We start from the raw sequence: 14,749 nt of genomic DNA, 5'->3' as shown, positions 1-14,749 counted from the left end.
GGATGAAATCAGCGATTTTCAGTAACATCCTTAATTTCATTCTCAATAAGAATTAGTTCCCCCTTCAGAATCTGTCAGCACTTTTTGATGAAGTTACAGCCTCTACAGTTTTGTTCCATATTCTGGCTTCTGTTCTCAAGCCAACAACCATATTTTACATCTAATTCAATGATGAGATGCGTGGCTTTTCTCCTTAATGCTGACAGCCAAGGGAAATCTAGATTTCACCACCCAGTAACTTCATCACTCCCTGGACACCAGAAGTCTTCAAAGGAAGGAAGAGGCTGAGATGTATTCGGGCATTTGGATTTTAACTGCATCCTCGGCTTGAGCGGAGAATCTTAGCGATCAACATTTTGCTTCATTCTCATGACGCCGAAAGTGGTGACTGTTTGTTTAAAACAGGATCTGGAGGTTTGTGAAACTAAGGAGGATTTTAAAATGACTCTAGGGGAAGTGGAAGTCCACAGTCATGTGAGATCTTTGAAATGGGGTCATCAGAGCTGAAGGAAATCAGCAACCTGGCTAAGTGGAGGCAGGAGAGAATAACAGTGTGTGTGTGTGTGTGGGGGGGGGGGGGGGGTATTAATAAAGATCAGCAATGCCTTTATTTTTACTTTATTGTCAAAAACAAGAATACACAAATAAAGCAGATTTGTCGTTTCAATGTACAATGTACTCGGCTGCCCTCGGAGGCATCAGGCAGTTGCCTGACTTGTCTGTCCTGTCCCTACAGGACACAGACAGAATGAATACAAGATACAAAATATGCAACAGAAAGAATTAAATGCAAAGTATGTCATATGTAGTTTGTGTCAAGCATAAAGTTGACACAGACACAACGCCAATATTCGCGTGATCACTATTTAATAACAACGACAGAAATTGCTCAAATTGTGCTTATAAATAAAACATACAAGTATCCAGTTGTTGATCGCCAATCAGTAATTTGTGTGGCTTACACGCGCATGCGGCACTAAACAACAAAAATAAGATTCGGAAGTGGACCAGGAAAATGTTCCATTTCCACAAAATCTTTTTTAAAAATCTGCTTTGCATTCTCTGTCTTTTTAAAATGTGTATGGTCTTTCATTCTCTTGTGGTGGAGGTTGGCACTGTGAAATTATTCTCTAAATAAACATTATTATAAACAAATAATAATCACTTTCAAAATTGGTTGTCATACACTACAGTTAAAATACCAAGATACCTATGTTATTCCACTCTAATTTTTCCTGAAGCGAATATTTGAACTGGTAAAATATTTATATATGCATAAAAATATATACCGAATAAGGTCGACCATACATTAAACCTTCGGTCTACGCCATGTTGCTAGTCATGTGATCCCTCACCCAGCTGACCTAGTGCCTTATTTTGATTGGTCCATCTTTTCTTTTCCATACATGTGGGTCGCAGGCGTTTAAATGTGTAATGTTACTTTAATTTAATTAAGCATATGAAGGTGTTTTATTTCAGCTTGCCTTATACAATTGCCTTTTATTCCTTTATTACTTATTTCGGTAATAATATGTATTTCACAGGCCCTCCATCAACGTAAAATATGAAAGCTGAGCTTTGGTGTGTTAAGCAATTTTCGCTTATTTCACATTTCCAAATGACACTGACACCTACGCACCTCCGCTATAAAAATTAAATTCCAACAACACGCCGGTCGGCCGCTTTGTTGCAGATTTAGCGGCCACTGATTGGCTCGTACGTCTATGCTTTGATCTGATTGGGCAGAAGAATGAGAAGGGGCGGTGCCCAAATAAGGTACGCGTCGCCGACGGCTGTAGAACGGGCTCAGTTCCCGGTGCGGTTCAGAGTTCAAACGTAATATCGCACACATGCTTCGGACTTGAAGACCTCCGCTGCCTTGATGTGTCGCTCTTGCGCGCCTAGATCTAGAAGCACAGACCGGGTCGCCACACAAGGTCGGGAAAATAAAAGAAATTCCGCATTTATAATTCCGTATTTGCTACTGACGGTGGCTGTGCAAGTTGTATACGCGATAACAGCTGCGTCCGTACATCCATATATACATATCTGTTGTTAGGAACAGATATACTTATAAGGAGCATCGTATAGCTTAATTTGAATTGCAAGTTAATTTTCATACTTGTGGTAATCTACTTTACATATAGTGACAATTATGTGGTCATGTATAACAGATTTTTAACCATGTCATCGTTATACTCTAAAAAATAACGTTGATATATTGGCTTTCCATTGTTACAGTCTTAATGCGAATCTTTTTTTTTAAATCAGTTTGAAATATATGCAATTATGCAATCTGCATGTTTAAGAATATGCGAAATGCAATATACAAAATGATTTTGTGATATTATAGTCTTTTGTGATTAAACACCCGTTTCACGTTATATATATTATATATAACTTATGTTCTCGTGTCAGTAAAACAGATTAATCGGTTATGCGCTACAAGTTAACGCCATTATAATTTTTTCTAACATGTTAAACGTCAGTTTGCGATTATTATGAGTTTTAGTTGTGTATTTTTGCTCTGATGCGATCATTTTGTGCCTTTAAAAAAACAGTGGCCGTGGGAGATCCCTCTAATAATTTTACACTTTTCTCAATCCACTTGTGCCGTGTTGAGTGACAGCTGTAAGTGTAAGGTTTGGGTATGGACGGTAGGGATATGTTATTACATATATATATATATATATATATATATATATATATATATATATATATATATATATATATATATATATATATATATATATAAAAAATTCCCCACTCGCCCTCCTGTGGGCGGTCTTTTGTCCTTCAAGCTCGGGTCCTCTACCAGAGGCCTGGGAGCTTGAGGGTCCTGCGCAGTATCTTAGCTGTTCCTAGGATTGCGCTCTTCTGGACAGAGATCTCAGATGTCATTCCTGGAATCTGTTGGAGCCACTCTCCCAGTTTGGGCGTTACTGCCCCGAGTGTTCCAATTACCACTGGGACCACTGTTACCTTCACCTTCCACATCTTTTCTAGCTCTTCTCTCAGTCCTTGGTATTTCTCGAGCTTCTCATGTTCCTTCTTCCTGATGTTACCATCGCTTGGGATTGCTACGTCTATCACTACAGCCTTCTTCCTCTGCTTGTCCACCACTACTATGTCCGGTTGGTTAGCCATTACCAGTTTGTCAGTCTGTATCTGGAAGTCCCACAGGATCTTAGCCTTATCATTCTCAGCCACCTTTGGAGGTGTCTCCCATCTTGACCCTGGGACTTCCAGCCCATACTCCCCGCAGATGTTCCTGTACACTATGCCAGCCACTTGGTTATGGCGTTCCATGTACGCCTTGCCTGCTAGCATCTTGCACCCTGCTGTTATGTGCTGGATCGTCTCGGGGGCATCTTTGCACAGCCTGCACCTGGGGTCCTGCCTGGTGTGGTAGACCCCAGCCTCTATTGATCTTGTACTTAGAGCTTGTTCCTGTGCTGCCATGATTAATGCCTCTGTGCTGTCTTTCAGTCCAGCTTTGTCCAGCCACTGGTAGGATTTTTCAATGTCAGCCACTTCCTCTATCTGCCGGTGGTACATGCCGTGCAGGGGTTTATCTTTCCATGATGGTTCCTGTTCTTGCTCCTCTTCCTTCTTGGGTTTCTGTTGCCTGAGGTATTCACTGAGCACGTCATCAGTCGGGGCCATCTTCCTGATGTAATCATGGATCTTCGATGTTTCATCCTGGATAGTGGCTTTGACGCTCACTAGTCCTCTGCCTCCTTCTTTCCGCTTAGTGTATAGTCTCAGTGTGCTGGATTTGGGGTGAAACCCGCCATGCATTGTGAGGAGCTTCCTTGTCTTGATGTCAGTGGCTTCCATCTCCTCCTTTGGCCAGCTTATAACGCCAGCGGGGTATCTGATGACTGGTAGGGCGTAGGTATTGATTGCCCGGATCTTGTTCCTCCCATTCAGCTGACTTCTCAGGACTTGCCTTACTCGTTGCAAGTATTTGGTTGTTGCTGCTTTCCTTGTGGCCTCTTCATGGTTCCCGTTTGCCTGCGGGATTCCAAGGTACTTGTAGCTATCCTCAATGTCTGCTATGTTGCCCTCTGGCAGTACGATCCCCTCGGTTCTGACTACTTTCCCCCTCTTTGTTACCATTCGACTACACTTATCCAGCCCGAATGACATTCCGATGTCATTGCTGTAGATCCTGGTGGTGTGGATCAGTGAATCGATGTCTCGTTCACTCTTGGCATACAGCTTGATGTCATCCATGTAGAGGAGGTGGCTGATGTTCGCCCCATTCCGTAGTCGGTATCCGTAGCCAGTCTTGTTGATGATCTGGCTGAGAGGGTTAAGGCCTATGCAGAACAGCAGTGGGGACAGGGCATCTCCTTGGTAAATCCCGCACTTAATGGTAACCTGTGCTATTGGCTTGAAGTTGGCCTCTAGAGTTGTTTTCCACAGCCCCATTGAATTCCTGATGAAGGCTCTTAGAGTCCTGTTGATCTTGTACAGTTCCAAGCATTCTAGGATCCATGTGTGAGGCATTGAGTCATAGGCTTTCTTGTAATCAATCCAGGCGGTGCTCAGGTTGGTATGTCTGGTCTTACAGTCTTGAGTGACTGCTCTATCTACCAGTAGCTGGTGTTTTGCTCCTCTGGTATCTCTACCAATTCCTTTCTGGGTCCCGCTCATGTATTGATCCATGTGCCTATTCATCTTAGCCGCTATGATGCCTGATAGGAGCTTCCATGTTGTGCAGAGGCAGGTTATTGGCCGGTAGTTGGATGGGACCGGTCCCTTCTGGGGGTCCTTCGGTATCAGGACTGTCCTACCTTTGGTCAGCCATTCCGGGTGGGTCCCATCCATTAGCAGCTGGTTCATCTGTGCTGCCAGGCGCTCATGGAGTGCAGTTAACTTCTTTAGCCAGTAGGTGTGGATCATGTCGGGACCTGGTGCTGTCCAGTTCTTCATGTTTGAGACTCTTTCTTGGATGTCTGCCAATGTGATGGTTACTGGGGCTTGTTCAGGGAGGTTACTGTGGTCTGCTCTTAGTTCCACAAGCCACTGTGCATTGTTGTTATGTGATGCCTCTTTCTCCCATATGCTCTTCCAGTATTGCTCAGTCTCCAGCCTTGGTGGGTCTATCTTCATGCTATTACCCTGCCACTGAGAGTACACCTTGGATGGTTCAGTGGAGAAGGTCCGGTTTATTCTCCTGGCTTCTATATCTCTGGTGTACCTCTTCAGACGGGTAGCCAAGGCTGTGAGTCTTTGCTTGGCAGTTTCTAAGGCCTCAGCTATGGACAGCTTGTTATACTTCTTAGGTACCTCTTTTTTCATCACACCTTTCTGTAATTCCGATAGCTGGCTAACTTCCCTCCGTGCTGCCTTGATTTTAGCCTCTAACCTTCTCTTCCATGGGGGATACTGCTCCTTGCGGCTGTTGTTCATCTTATAGCCAAGCACCTCAAGGATCACTGTTGCTGTGGTGTAGATCAGCTGGTTGGTGTCAGTGATGGTTGTAGTAGGGATTGTCCGTAGTGCTGCATTCACATCTTCTAGTAGACCTTCTGAGGGTACTTCACGCATTCTTGGTAATCGGTGTCGGAGGGTCCAGGTTTCCAGCTTAGCCATGATCTTATTTCTCAGGTCAGCTGCTCTTGTATTCAGCCTACTAGGGCTTGTAGTTCTTGGGGCTTGGTACCCAATCTCGGAATGTGGGGATGATGATGATGATATCTCCCCCCTGACCTGTCGTCCTGGCTCCCCCTTGTCGTAGTAATCGTGTTGTACCTCATCAATCTCTAGTTGTGATAGCAGTTGTTTCTTGCGGATGTTGGAACATTGAGCTACTAGTTGTTTTGGTGTTAGTCTTGATGTGGGGTGTCGAAGAATCCATAGGTCCCACATCCGCTTCATGTAACCTCTTTCACTGGGGTTACTTGTATAGTAGCATTCCAACAGTCCCTTGTTCTCATCTCTTGTCCATGCATGTCTTGTTCTTGTTCTTGTTCCAGTAGCCCACTTATCGTCAGATTGTCCTGGTTCCTCAACATCTGGCGCAGACCTTGTTAATCCGGGCGACGTCTGAGCCGGCATGACTCTATTCTTATGTTTGTCTCTCATATTTTTGAGGTAGGCACAGTATAGCGTGAGGAGGTCTTGCCTAAGGACCCCTACTGGAGGTAGGCCACAACCGGGATTCGAACCCCGGTCTCCCGTGTGAAAGGCGGCGATCTTACCACTACACTATCCAGCCACCATATATATATATATATATATATAGGGGCGGCATGGTGGTGCAGTGGTTAGCACTGTCGCCTCACACCTCTGGGACCCGGGTTCGAGTCTCCGCCTGGGTCACATGTGTGCGGAGTTTGCATGTTCTCCCCGTGTCGTCGTGGGGTTTCCTCCGGGTACTCCGGTTTCCCCCCACAGTCCAAAAACATGCTGAGGCTAATTGGAGTTGCTGAATTGCCCGTAGGTGTGCATGTGTGAGTGAATGGTGTGTGAGTGTGCCCTGCGATGGGCTGGCCCCCCATCCTGGGTTGTTCCCTGCCTCGTGCCCATTGCTTCCGGGATAGGCTCCGGACCCCCCGCGACCCGATAGGATAAGCGGTTTGGGAAATGGATGGATGGATGGATGGATATATATATATATATATATATATATATATATATCGTGGGAGCATCGTGCGTGTTTAGGGGACGGTGGCTTTGGGGTTGATCTGGTGCCCACCAATGCTGAAACCTATGTCGTGATCTGTTACAGGTGAATGGCTACAGTACCAAATTTAAATGTAATTTTGGCCTGCTCAGGTCAAAATACACAGGTGGTCATCCTTTCTCAAACTAGTTAAAGTGTAGAGGCAGTATTATAAAAGGGCGTTCCCCCTTTATACAAGTGTTATGCATATATCAAAGGTGACCATATGTCCCATCTCAAATAATCACGACAGAATATTTTCTGGAAGTTCCAACTTTTGTTGGTGGATAGCGGTTTTGTGGATTGTGTCTGATATGTTTATGCAAAGACAAAGTGATAGACAACAGCTGGCAATTGTCATAGTGATTAAGATCTTTGTGGGGTTTTGATGCCTGAATCAAACACAAAGCAACCCAAAGAGAAACGTTTTGGCATATTAGTGTAGATTTAACGATGATTATGGATCAGCCTGTTGCCGGATGCAGGGCTTTTACTTGTGCTGTTCATTTCAAGGGTGGTTTGATGCTTTAGGGAGTAGTGTTGAGTCTCGTATTTCTTGTGGGTGGGGGGTGATGCTACTAGTTTTACTGATTATAAAACTTGTCGACTGGGAGGGGGGGGGTCGTGCCGGCAGATTGATTGTTTCATTTCCCCAAGTGTATTTTCAGACACAAAATTCAATATCTATTGTCAAAACTGAAACATTCAGACCGAAAGAATGAATATTTCAGTATCGATCTGCACGTTGCCATTTCATTCTTGTTTTGGGCCTTTACAGGATCTCTGGTTTACCCCTATGATACAATCATGTGATTTATGTGGATTTGTGTCTGTAATGTCCCTTTCATTACATGCGTGCTCTGTAATGAGCTAATATGCTCTTCAGGGTTTCTCTGCACTGGGTGTTAGATGCTGGTTATGGGAAATAGATGTTTACTCTGAATTATTTTTGCCTGCAGTCTGCCATCATTTCAGTTATGAGTCACCTGTTTGGTGTACATTCCACGTTTGAGACGTGAAGACGTCTTTTCAGTACAGAGAGTAAAACTGCGGCCACAGGAATTATTTGTATTGTCTTACGACAAACATTGCATGCAAACATCGGAGGAATCAAACAGTGAGCGTTAGCTTCTGTGTCGATAAGCTTCACACAGGCATCTGAGCTTGCATCCGCTCAGCGGCGCATTTCTGCGACCGCTTAAGCGAAGGTCCCACCGCGGCTCACGTGGACGCCTTGCACCTCTGCGAGAGCTTTCTAAAAGTCACGTGATTTCAGGCCTGTATTTCCACTACCGTACATAAACGCAGTGAGCTGCGTTGTATTCCAATTAAACTTGTTTACTGAAATATCCGACGATATTTACACTTGATGTAAATGGTGGCACAGGAACTCCGGTTTCCCCCCACAGTCCAAAAACACGCTGAGGCTAATTGGAGTTGCTAAATTGCCTGTAGGTGTGCATGTGAGAGTGAATGGTGTGTGAGTGTGCCCTGCGATGGGCTGGCCCCCCATCCTGGGTTGTTCCCTGCCTCGTGCCCATTGTTTCCAGGATAGGCTCCGGACCCCCCGCAACCCAGTAGGATAAGCAGGTTGGAAAATGGATGGATGGATGGATGGGTTGCACAGGATCCCGCCTTTTACTGTATTAAAGATGGATCCGATTGTATTTGGACAATAAGCGATGCTATTAGTCCTGCTGTGAGTAAGCATCAGGCAGTGTGTGGCTGTGATGGGAAGGTCGCCGGTTCACACCCAGCCTCAGCATGTCTGTGGGCCCTTGAGCGAGGCCCTTAACCCCCAGCTCCCTGGGTGGGTGGCTGCCCTTTAACGCTCAGCTTGCTCTCGCCTACAGAGAGCAAAATGGGAGGATGAAAAGAAAAACTCCTCATGGGGATCAATAAAAAACTGACTAAAAGTAGGATGGACTCCTTTGTGTTAAATCACCAAATTACAGTCAACACTGTTACAGGCAATAATCTGGAAATGCAAAGGCAAAGTATCCCAGCGAGGTTTCTAATGGAATGGCCAAATTTTGCATGGCACAACCAGATAATAGGCAGCCTATCCATTGATATTTGATGCCATAAAGCTTTAAAATTTGCCTGTGGTGAGTGTCGTGCAGTGGACTGTCCAGGCTGTACCCTGCCTGGTGATGCTGTCTGAGATGAGCTGCTGCTGTCCAGGATAAGCAGTCTGAATATGGCTGGATGCACCATAACATTCCCATGTCACTCATTGAGATGTCAATGTGATGACAATACTGGTTTGTTAAAATGATGGATTTTATTTTTTTTTGCAAAAAAAAACAGTATCCTGTTGAGCCTTAATGCTCCACTGACTCTGAAAAGCTGTTATTGATACACAATGAAGAATTTAAGATAGACTTTATTGATCCCCAAGGAAAATTCAGTATTAGTCATTTTCACCCCAAAACTACTTGTTATCAAGTAGTACATGTATATGTGTCCATCCATCCATTTTCCAAACCGCTTATCCTACTGGGTCACAGGGGGTCCGGAGCCTATCCCGGAAGCAATGGGCACGAGGCAGGGAACAACCCAGGATGGGGGGCCAGCCCATCGCAGGGCACACTCACACACCAGTCACTCACACACGCACACCTACAGGCAATTTAGCAACTCCAATTAGCCTCAGCATGTTTTTGGACTGTGGGGGGAAACCGGAGTACCCGGAGGAAACCCCATGACAACATGGGGAGAACATGCAAACTCCTCACACATGTGACCCAGGCAGAGACTTGAACCCAGGTCCCAGAGGTGTGAGGCAGCAGTGCTAACCACTGCACCACCATGCCGCCCCTGTTTTCATACCAAATTTGGTAAAAAAAAATAATAAAATAATGCAGTTCTCAAGATGAACTTTGATCTTGAAAAAAGACATGCACAGCCTTTGTGGGCCTACCGACGAGAGCCAGCTGAACCACGTAACCATAACAATCGAAAAGCTTCAGCTAATTCGACTTGATCTGAGTCTGAGAGTAACCGCACCAGTGTGTTCTCACCCGGTCCTTCGCGATGCTTTCAGCAAGTATACAAGTGCATTCAAAGTTTCATTTTCTCTATTCAGTCCGAATGGGCCTACAATGGGCATTCGCCGCCATGTTTGTGGGCAGAACGTGCATTACAGGCAAATGTTTTTGCAGGGCTTCACGTCTCAGGTTCTTTGGGGGGCTATACGCCTATAACCTTGTTTCTTTCTTCAGGGTCCATGGCCAGACTGCCGGTGGTCGCCCCCGACGGAGGGTGGGGCTGGGTGGTGGTGGGGGCGCTGTTTGTGGCCTCGGCCCTGGTGTTCGGCCTCATCCGCAGCCTGGGCATCTTCTTCGTGGAGTTTGTGCAGCACTTTGAGGAGAGCGCGCAGGCCGTGTCCTGGATCACCTCCATTGGGGTGGCCACACAGCAGATGATGAGTGAGTAGCGGAGAGAGGAGAACAGACGGGGGTGTATAAATGAGGAGGAGTGATGAGGAATGGATGATGTATCTAGGGGAAAGTTCACGAAGGGCAAGGGCGAAGATCAGTTGCTGTGGGAAAGAAATTAACCTAGGGGTGGTGAAAACATGACATTGAAGAGAGAGCCAGTGGAGGGGAGATTAAGTAGTGGTGAAGGCGGGACATTGTTAAAAAGAACCAATTGGGAGAGACCAAGATGAGTTTGAAGGCGGGACATAACTAAAAAAAAACCAATTGGGAGACATCAGGATGGTGCTGAAGGTGGGAATTTGCATCTGTGGGTTTTGAAAAGCACTTTATAAAATTAGTGTTGTTATTTTTATTATTATGATTTATTATTATAACAGATGCTCCAGGCCTTAGACGCATTTAATTACACTGACTACCACGATATGATTTTGCCAGCACTTTATTAAATACCCAAAGTAGGCATTTTGAACTGACTCCCCAGCCGGCTGTGATTTCCGCCTGTGTGACTGCTGTGTTGCCCGCAGCCCTGTGCTTCAGTGACGGCCGATGTCTCCCCTTGGGCAGGTCCGGTCGGCACAGCGCTGTGTAACGCCTACGAGGCCCGACCTGTGGTGATGTTGGGCGGCCTGCTGGCCTCCCTGGGCTTGATTCTGGCTTCACAGGCCACGTCTCTCACCCACCTCTATCTGACCATGGGCCTCATTTCAGGTGAGACGTAAACACACTCAGCCCGGGCCTCCTGTGGTCCTCCTGTGAAGGGTCCCTCCCTCTCCTCCTCTTTGTATCCTTTCCTCACTTCTTACAGCAGTGTTTCCCATTCCGGCCCTCGGGGACTCTCAGCTAGTCCACGTTTTTGCTCCATCCAAGCTTCCTGTCAGGCAGTCTATATTTTTGCAAAAATGCGGACTCTCTGACAAGGAGCGGTGAGGGAGCAAAAATGCGGACTGTCTGACAGGGAGCGGTGAGGGAGTAAAAATGCGGACGGTCTGACAAGGAGCTTGGAGGAAGTAAAAATGTGGACTGTCTTATAGAGAGCTCTGAGGGAACAGAAATGCGGACTGTTTGACAGGGAGCCGGGAGGGAGTAAAAATGTGGACTTTCTGACGGAGCTCTGAGGGAGCAATAATGCGGACTGTCTTACAGGAAGCTCAGAGGGAGTCAAAATGCAAACTGTCTGACAAGGAGCTTGGAGGGAGCAAAAATGCGGACTGTCTGACAAGGAGCTGGGAGGGAGTAAAAATGTGGACTGTCTTATAGGGAGCTCTGAGGGAACAGAAATGCGGACTGTCTGACAAGGAGCTGGGAAGGAGCAAAAATGCGGACCGTCTGTGGGTATCCGAGGACCAGATTGGGAAACCCTGTCTTACAGGATCTTTCCCCTGCCAGGCTCCGGCTGGGCACTGGTCTTCACCCCCATCGTGGGCTGCGTCATGGCGTATTTCTCCCGCCGGCGCTCCTTGGCCATGGCCCTGGGCTTCACCGGTGTGGGGCTCTCCTCCTTCGCCTTCTCGCCCCTCTTCCAGCTGCTGGTGGAGCTCTACGCCTGGCGGGGGGCCCTTCTCATCCTGGGAGGGCTCAGTCTTAACCTCATAGCCTGCGGGGCCCTGCTCCGGCCCCTGAGTGGCGCTAAGGCCGTAGCACAGGTACTGATGGCGTGAGGCCCGGCGCGGTTCACATGGCCAGTGTGCCGTGTGGCATTTAAAATGCACAAATTAGGTTTCAAATGTCAGACTGGGCTCAGCTGAAGACCTGCATGTGTCATCTGCCTCCTTCTAAGTCTTGCCAAGTCCATCTGGCATCTTCCGGTCACCTAGACAGGATCACTGGGGTCCTACGTCACAGCCTGATTCACGCATGGTGTTTAAGGTCCTTTCTATGTGCGAGTGTGACCTGCCTTTTCGTAAATACGTGTATTAGGCACAGGCTAGTCAAGGATTTATTTTTAAGGAAGGGGGTAGAAAAGGGGCTGTAATTCATTCTTATTAACCAATGATATCTGTTGAATTGGTGAGTGACAGGGGATGGGACACTTCAGGAGCCAATCAACTTTGAGCTTGGTATAGTGCCCTTGTGCCCCGCCCACATATACACCCTGGTCTTAGGTTACAGTGTATCTATTCAGCAGAATTGTTTAATCTACCTTTCATAATACCTACTATAGCTATCTTTTAATAGCTTTGTAGTAATTTAGGGGTGACTCCGGTGTTTAAATGGGTGTTTCTGACATGATCAGATGTGGTTTTGCCGACCCCCCCACAGGCTCCTGATAACAATGTGCCGGGGGTGGTTTCGTCGTGCCCCTCCCTCTGCTCCCGGGTCTACGCCTACCTGGAGCTGTCGCTGCTCCTCCAGAAGACCTTCTTGACGTACGCGCTGGCCGTGACGCTCTTCAACTCCGGCTACTTCGTGCCTTATGTCCACCTGGTGCCGCACAGCCGGCACGCGGGCTTCTCCGAGTACCAGGCCGCCTTCGTCATCTCGGCCACGGGCGTGGCGGACCTGGTGGGCCGCGTGGCGTCCGGCTGGACGTCCGACCTGGGCTGCGTGCGGCTGCCCCACCTGCTGTCGCTGTGGACGGGCCTCACGGGCCTCTTCCTGCTGCTGCTGCCGCTCTGCTCCTCCGGGGGCTCCTACCCCGGCCTGCTCCTCATCAGCCTGGCCTACGGATTCTGCGCCGGTGCCATGACACCTCTGGTCTTCTCGGTTGTGCCGGAGATTGTGGGCGTGGGCCGCATCCTGGGCGCCCTGGGGCTGCTGCAGCTCATCGAGAGCGTGGGTGGGCTCCTCGGGCCGCCCCTGTCAGGTGGGTCACAGTGCTGCCACCGCAGGATTGGCCAGCCTCCATCTGGGGTGACCAGTCAGCTGGATTTTACTATGTGTCTCTTCTGTCCCAGGTTGGCTGAAAGACATAACCGGCAGCTATACAGCCTCCTTCCTGCTGGCGGGTAGCTTCCTCCTCACGGGGACTCTGGTGCTGGCCGCTCTCCCGTCCTACTTCTCCCGTGCCCCCCCGGAGCCCAGTCATCAAAAACAGGACCAAAGCCTTGAGTCTGGACTGCTGGACCACACTGGGACCTCCCCAGATCTGACCAATAAAACTTATAACTCGAGACCTCCTCCCATCTCAGAGCCACATTCTGAGGACCCCCTGACGGACCCGGCTCTGGATCTCACGTCCGTGAAGACGTCTTCTTTGAAGGAAGACGCCAAATGCTGACCACGCCGCTTAGGAACACCTGAGATGGGAGGAGCCTGACCTTGCCCCGCCTCCTCAGGACAGCGATACTGACTGACGCGTCTCATAGACGACACAGATCTTTTAGTACCAAAAAAACCTTTCAGTAGACCAGCAGCTGAAAGTTTGTTATGTCAGTTTCCTCCAAAGCAGCTTCTGGTTAAAACTGAGTAGTTTCATCCTCGGGGGAGGAAAATGAGGAAGGGATCTTTAATGTGACCCAGAAATTACTTCTTCCCATAGACAGGTTCCCTTTGAATTCCTCCCTGTCTGGGATGGAACCTGTTTTCTATACTTACGTTTATTTAAAGATCAAACTGTCGTGGCCGAGGTGTTTGTAGGCCTGGAATCCGTCTCTTCCCTATATTTTCATAAGGTCACATGATAGCATGTGCTTCCCATCCCCCAGTCAGCTACTACAGATGTGGTCATTTCTCTGAAGACCTCCTCGAGTTTGAGAGGAACAGAGAATGTTAGAACGCTTCCTGTTTACTGAAGCACATATTTTCTGTATCAGAAAATCATGTCAAGGCATTCATTGCCATACAGCTGTGTGTCTGTGACCTTCCTGACCTTGCCGGCAGCCAGCCAGGGTCCGGTGAATAGCTATTTAAATGGGAGCGGAAGGTCAAGCACTCGCTGAACTACAGGAATTCTGATGTATTTTCTCAGTTAGGTGAAAATGTTTATAGGGACGTTGTCTGCGCTATGATCAAGCCAAGACAGACGGATACACAGGCAGACTGCAGACAGACTGCAAGCAGGCAGACAGACAGGTAGGCAGACACCCTGCAGACAGACTGGCAAGCAGACAGGACTCTGGATATCGCCTGACAGATCAGAGGGCATCTCCATGGCTTTGAGACTCGTCTGTAGACCCCGATGATCTTCTCCTCCAAGCTGATCTGCAGAACCGGCCTCCTGCTGTCTCTCATACCCCTGGAAGCAATGCTTAGCCTGACTATTATAACAGCTGCCATCCATCAGTCTGTAAACCTCAGCTGCCTTTTGTCATCACTCCTCATTTTGTACGTTTCCTACTGTATTTTTCGACTTTTTCTTAATGCAGGCTTTTTGGCTGCCCTGCCTTACCGTTCACTGACGATTATCTTTTCCAAAATAAAGTCTTATGCAATAAAATCTAAAATCCAACATCATCACATTGTTGGCATTTCCTACATTTCATGCTGTTTTTGCTTCTGAAATCTCTAAATGCCAGTGAGACTGGAGACTCTGTTGTTGTTTTGATGCTACACTAATGGTTTAGTTTTACCGTCTTTTACCATGATTTACTTATCATGCTTCTGACTGGTCAAACAGTTTTGACGTGGACAATGAACTCGTATGAGAGAATCTGTATGTGTGTGTGCGTGCGTGCGGGTGTGTGTGTGTGTG

The 14,749-nt window shown here is 47.5% G+C and overlaps 1 protein-coding gene across 1 annotated transcript; it reads left to right on the top strand.

Moving 5' to 3' along the window:
- Window positions 1-1,796: 1,796 nt before the first annotated feature.
- slc16a13 (solute carrier family 16 member 13) lies at window positions 1,797-14,511 on the top strand. Its single transcript, XM_049029432.1, has 6 exons — window positions 1,797-1,937; window positions 9,901-10,107; window positions 10,684-10,827; window positions 11,506-11,762; window positions 12,379-12,922; window positions 13,014-14,511. Exons 1-6 carry the CDS (start codon window positions 1,883-1,885, stop codon window positions 13,334-13,336), a joined length of 1,530 nt encoding a protein of 509 aa, XP_048885389.1. The 5' UTR covers window positions 1,797-1,882; the 3' UTR covers window positions 13,337-14,511.
- The last annotated feature ends 238 nt before the right edge of the window (window positions 14,512-14,749 follow it).

The sequence above is a fragment of the Brienomyrus brachyistius genome, chromosome 10, assembly GCF_023856365.1.
Source record: "Brienomyrus brachyistius isolate T26 chromosome 10, BBRACH_0.4, whole genome shotgun sequence".
Taxonomy (NCBI): Eukaryota; Metazoa; Chordata; class Actinopteri; order Osteoglossiformes; family Mormyridae; genus Brienomyrus; species Brienomyrus brachyistius.
The sequence above is the reverse complement of the archived record's forward strand: the minus strand, read 5'-3'. Positions and strand labels throughout refer to the sequence as shown.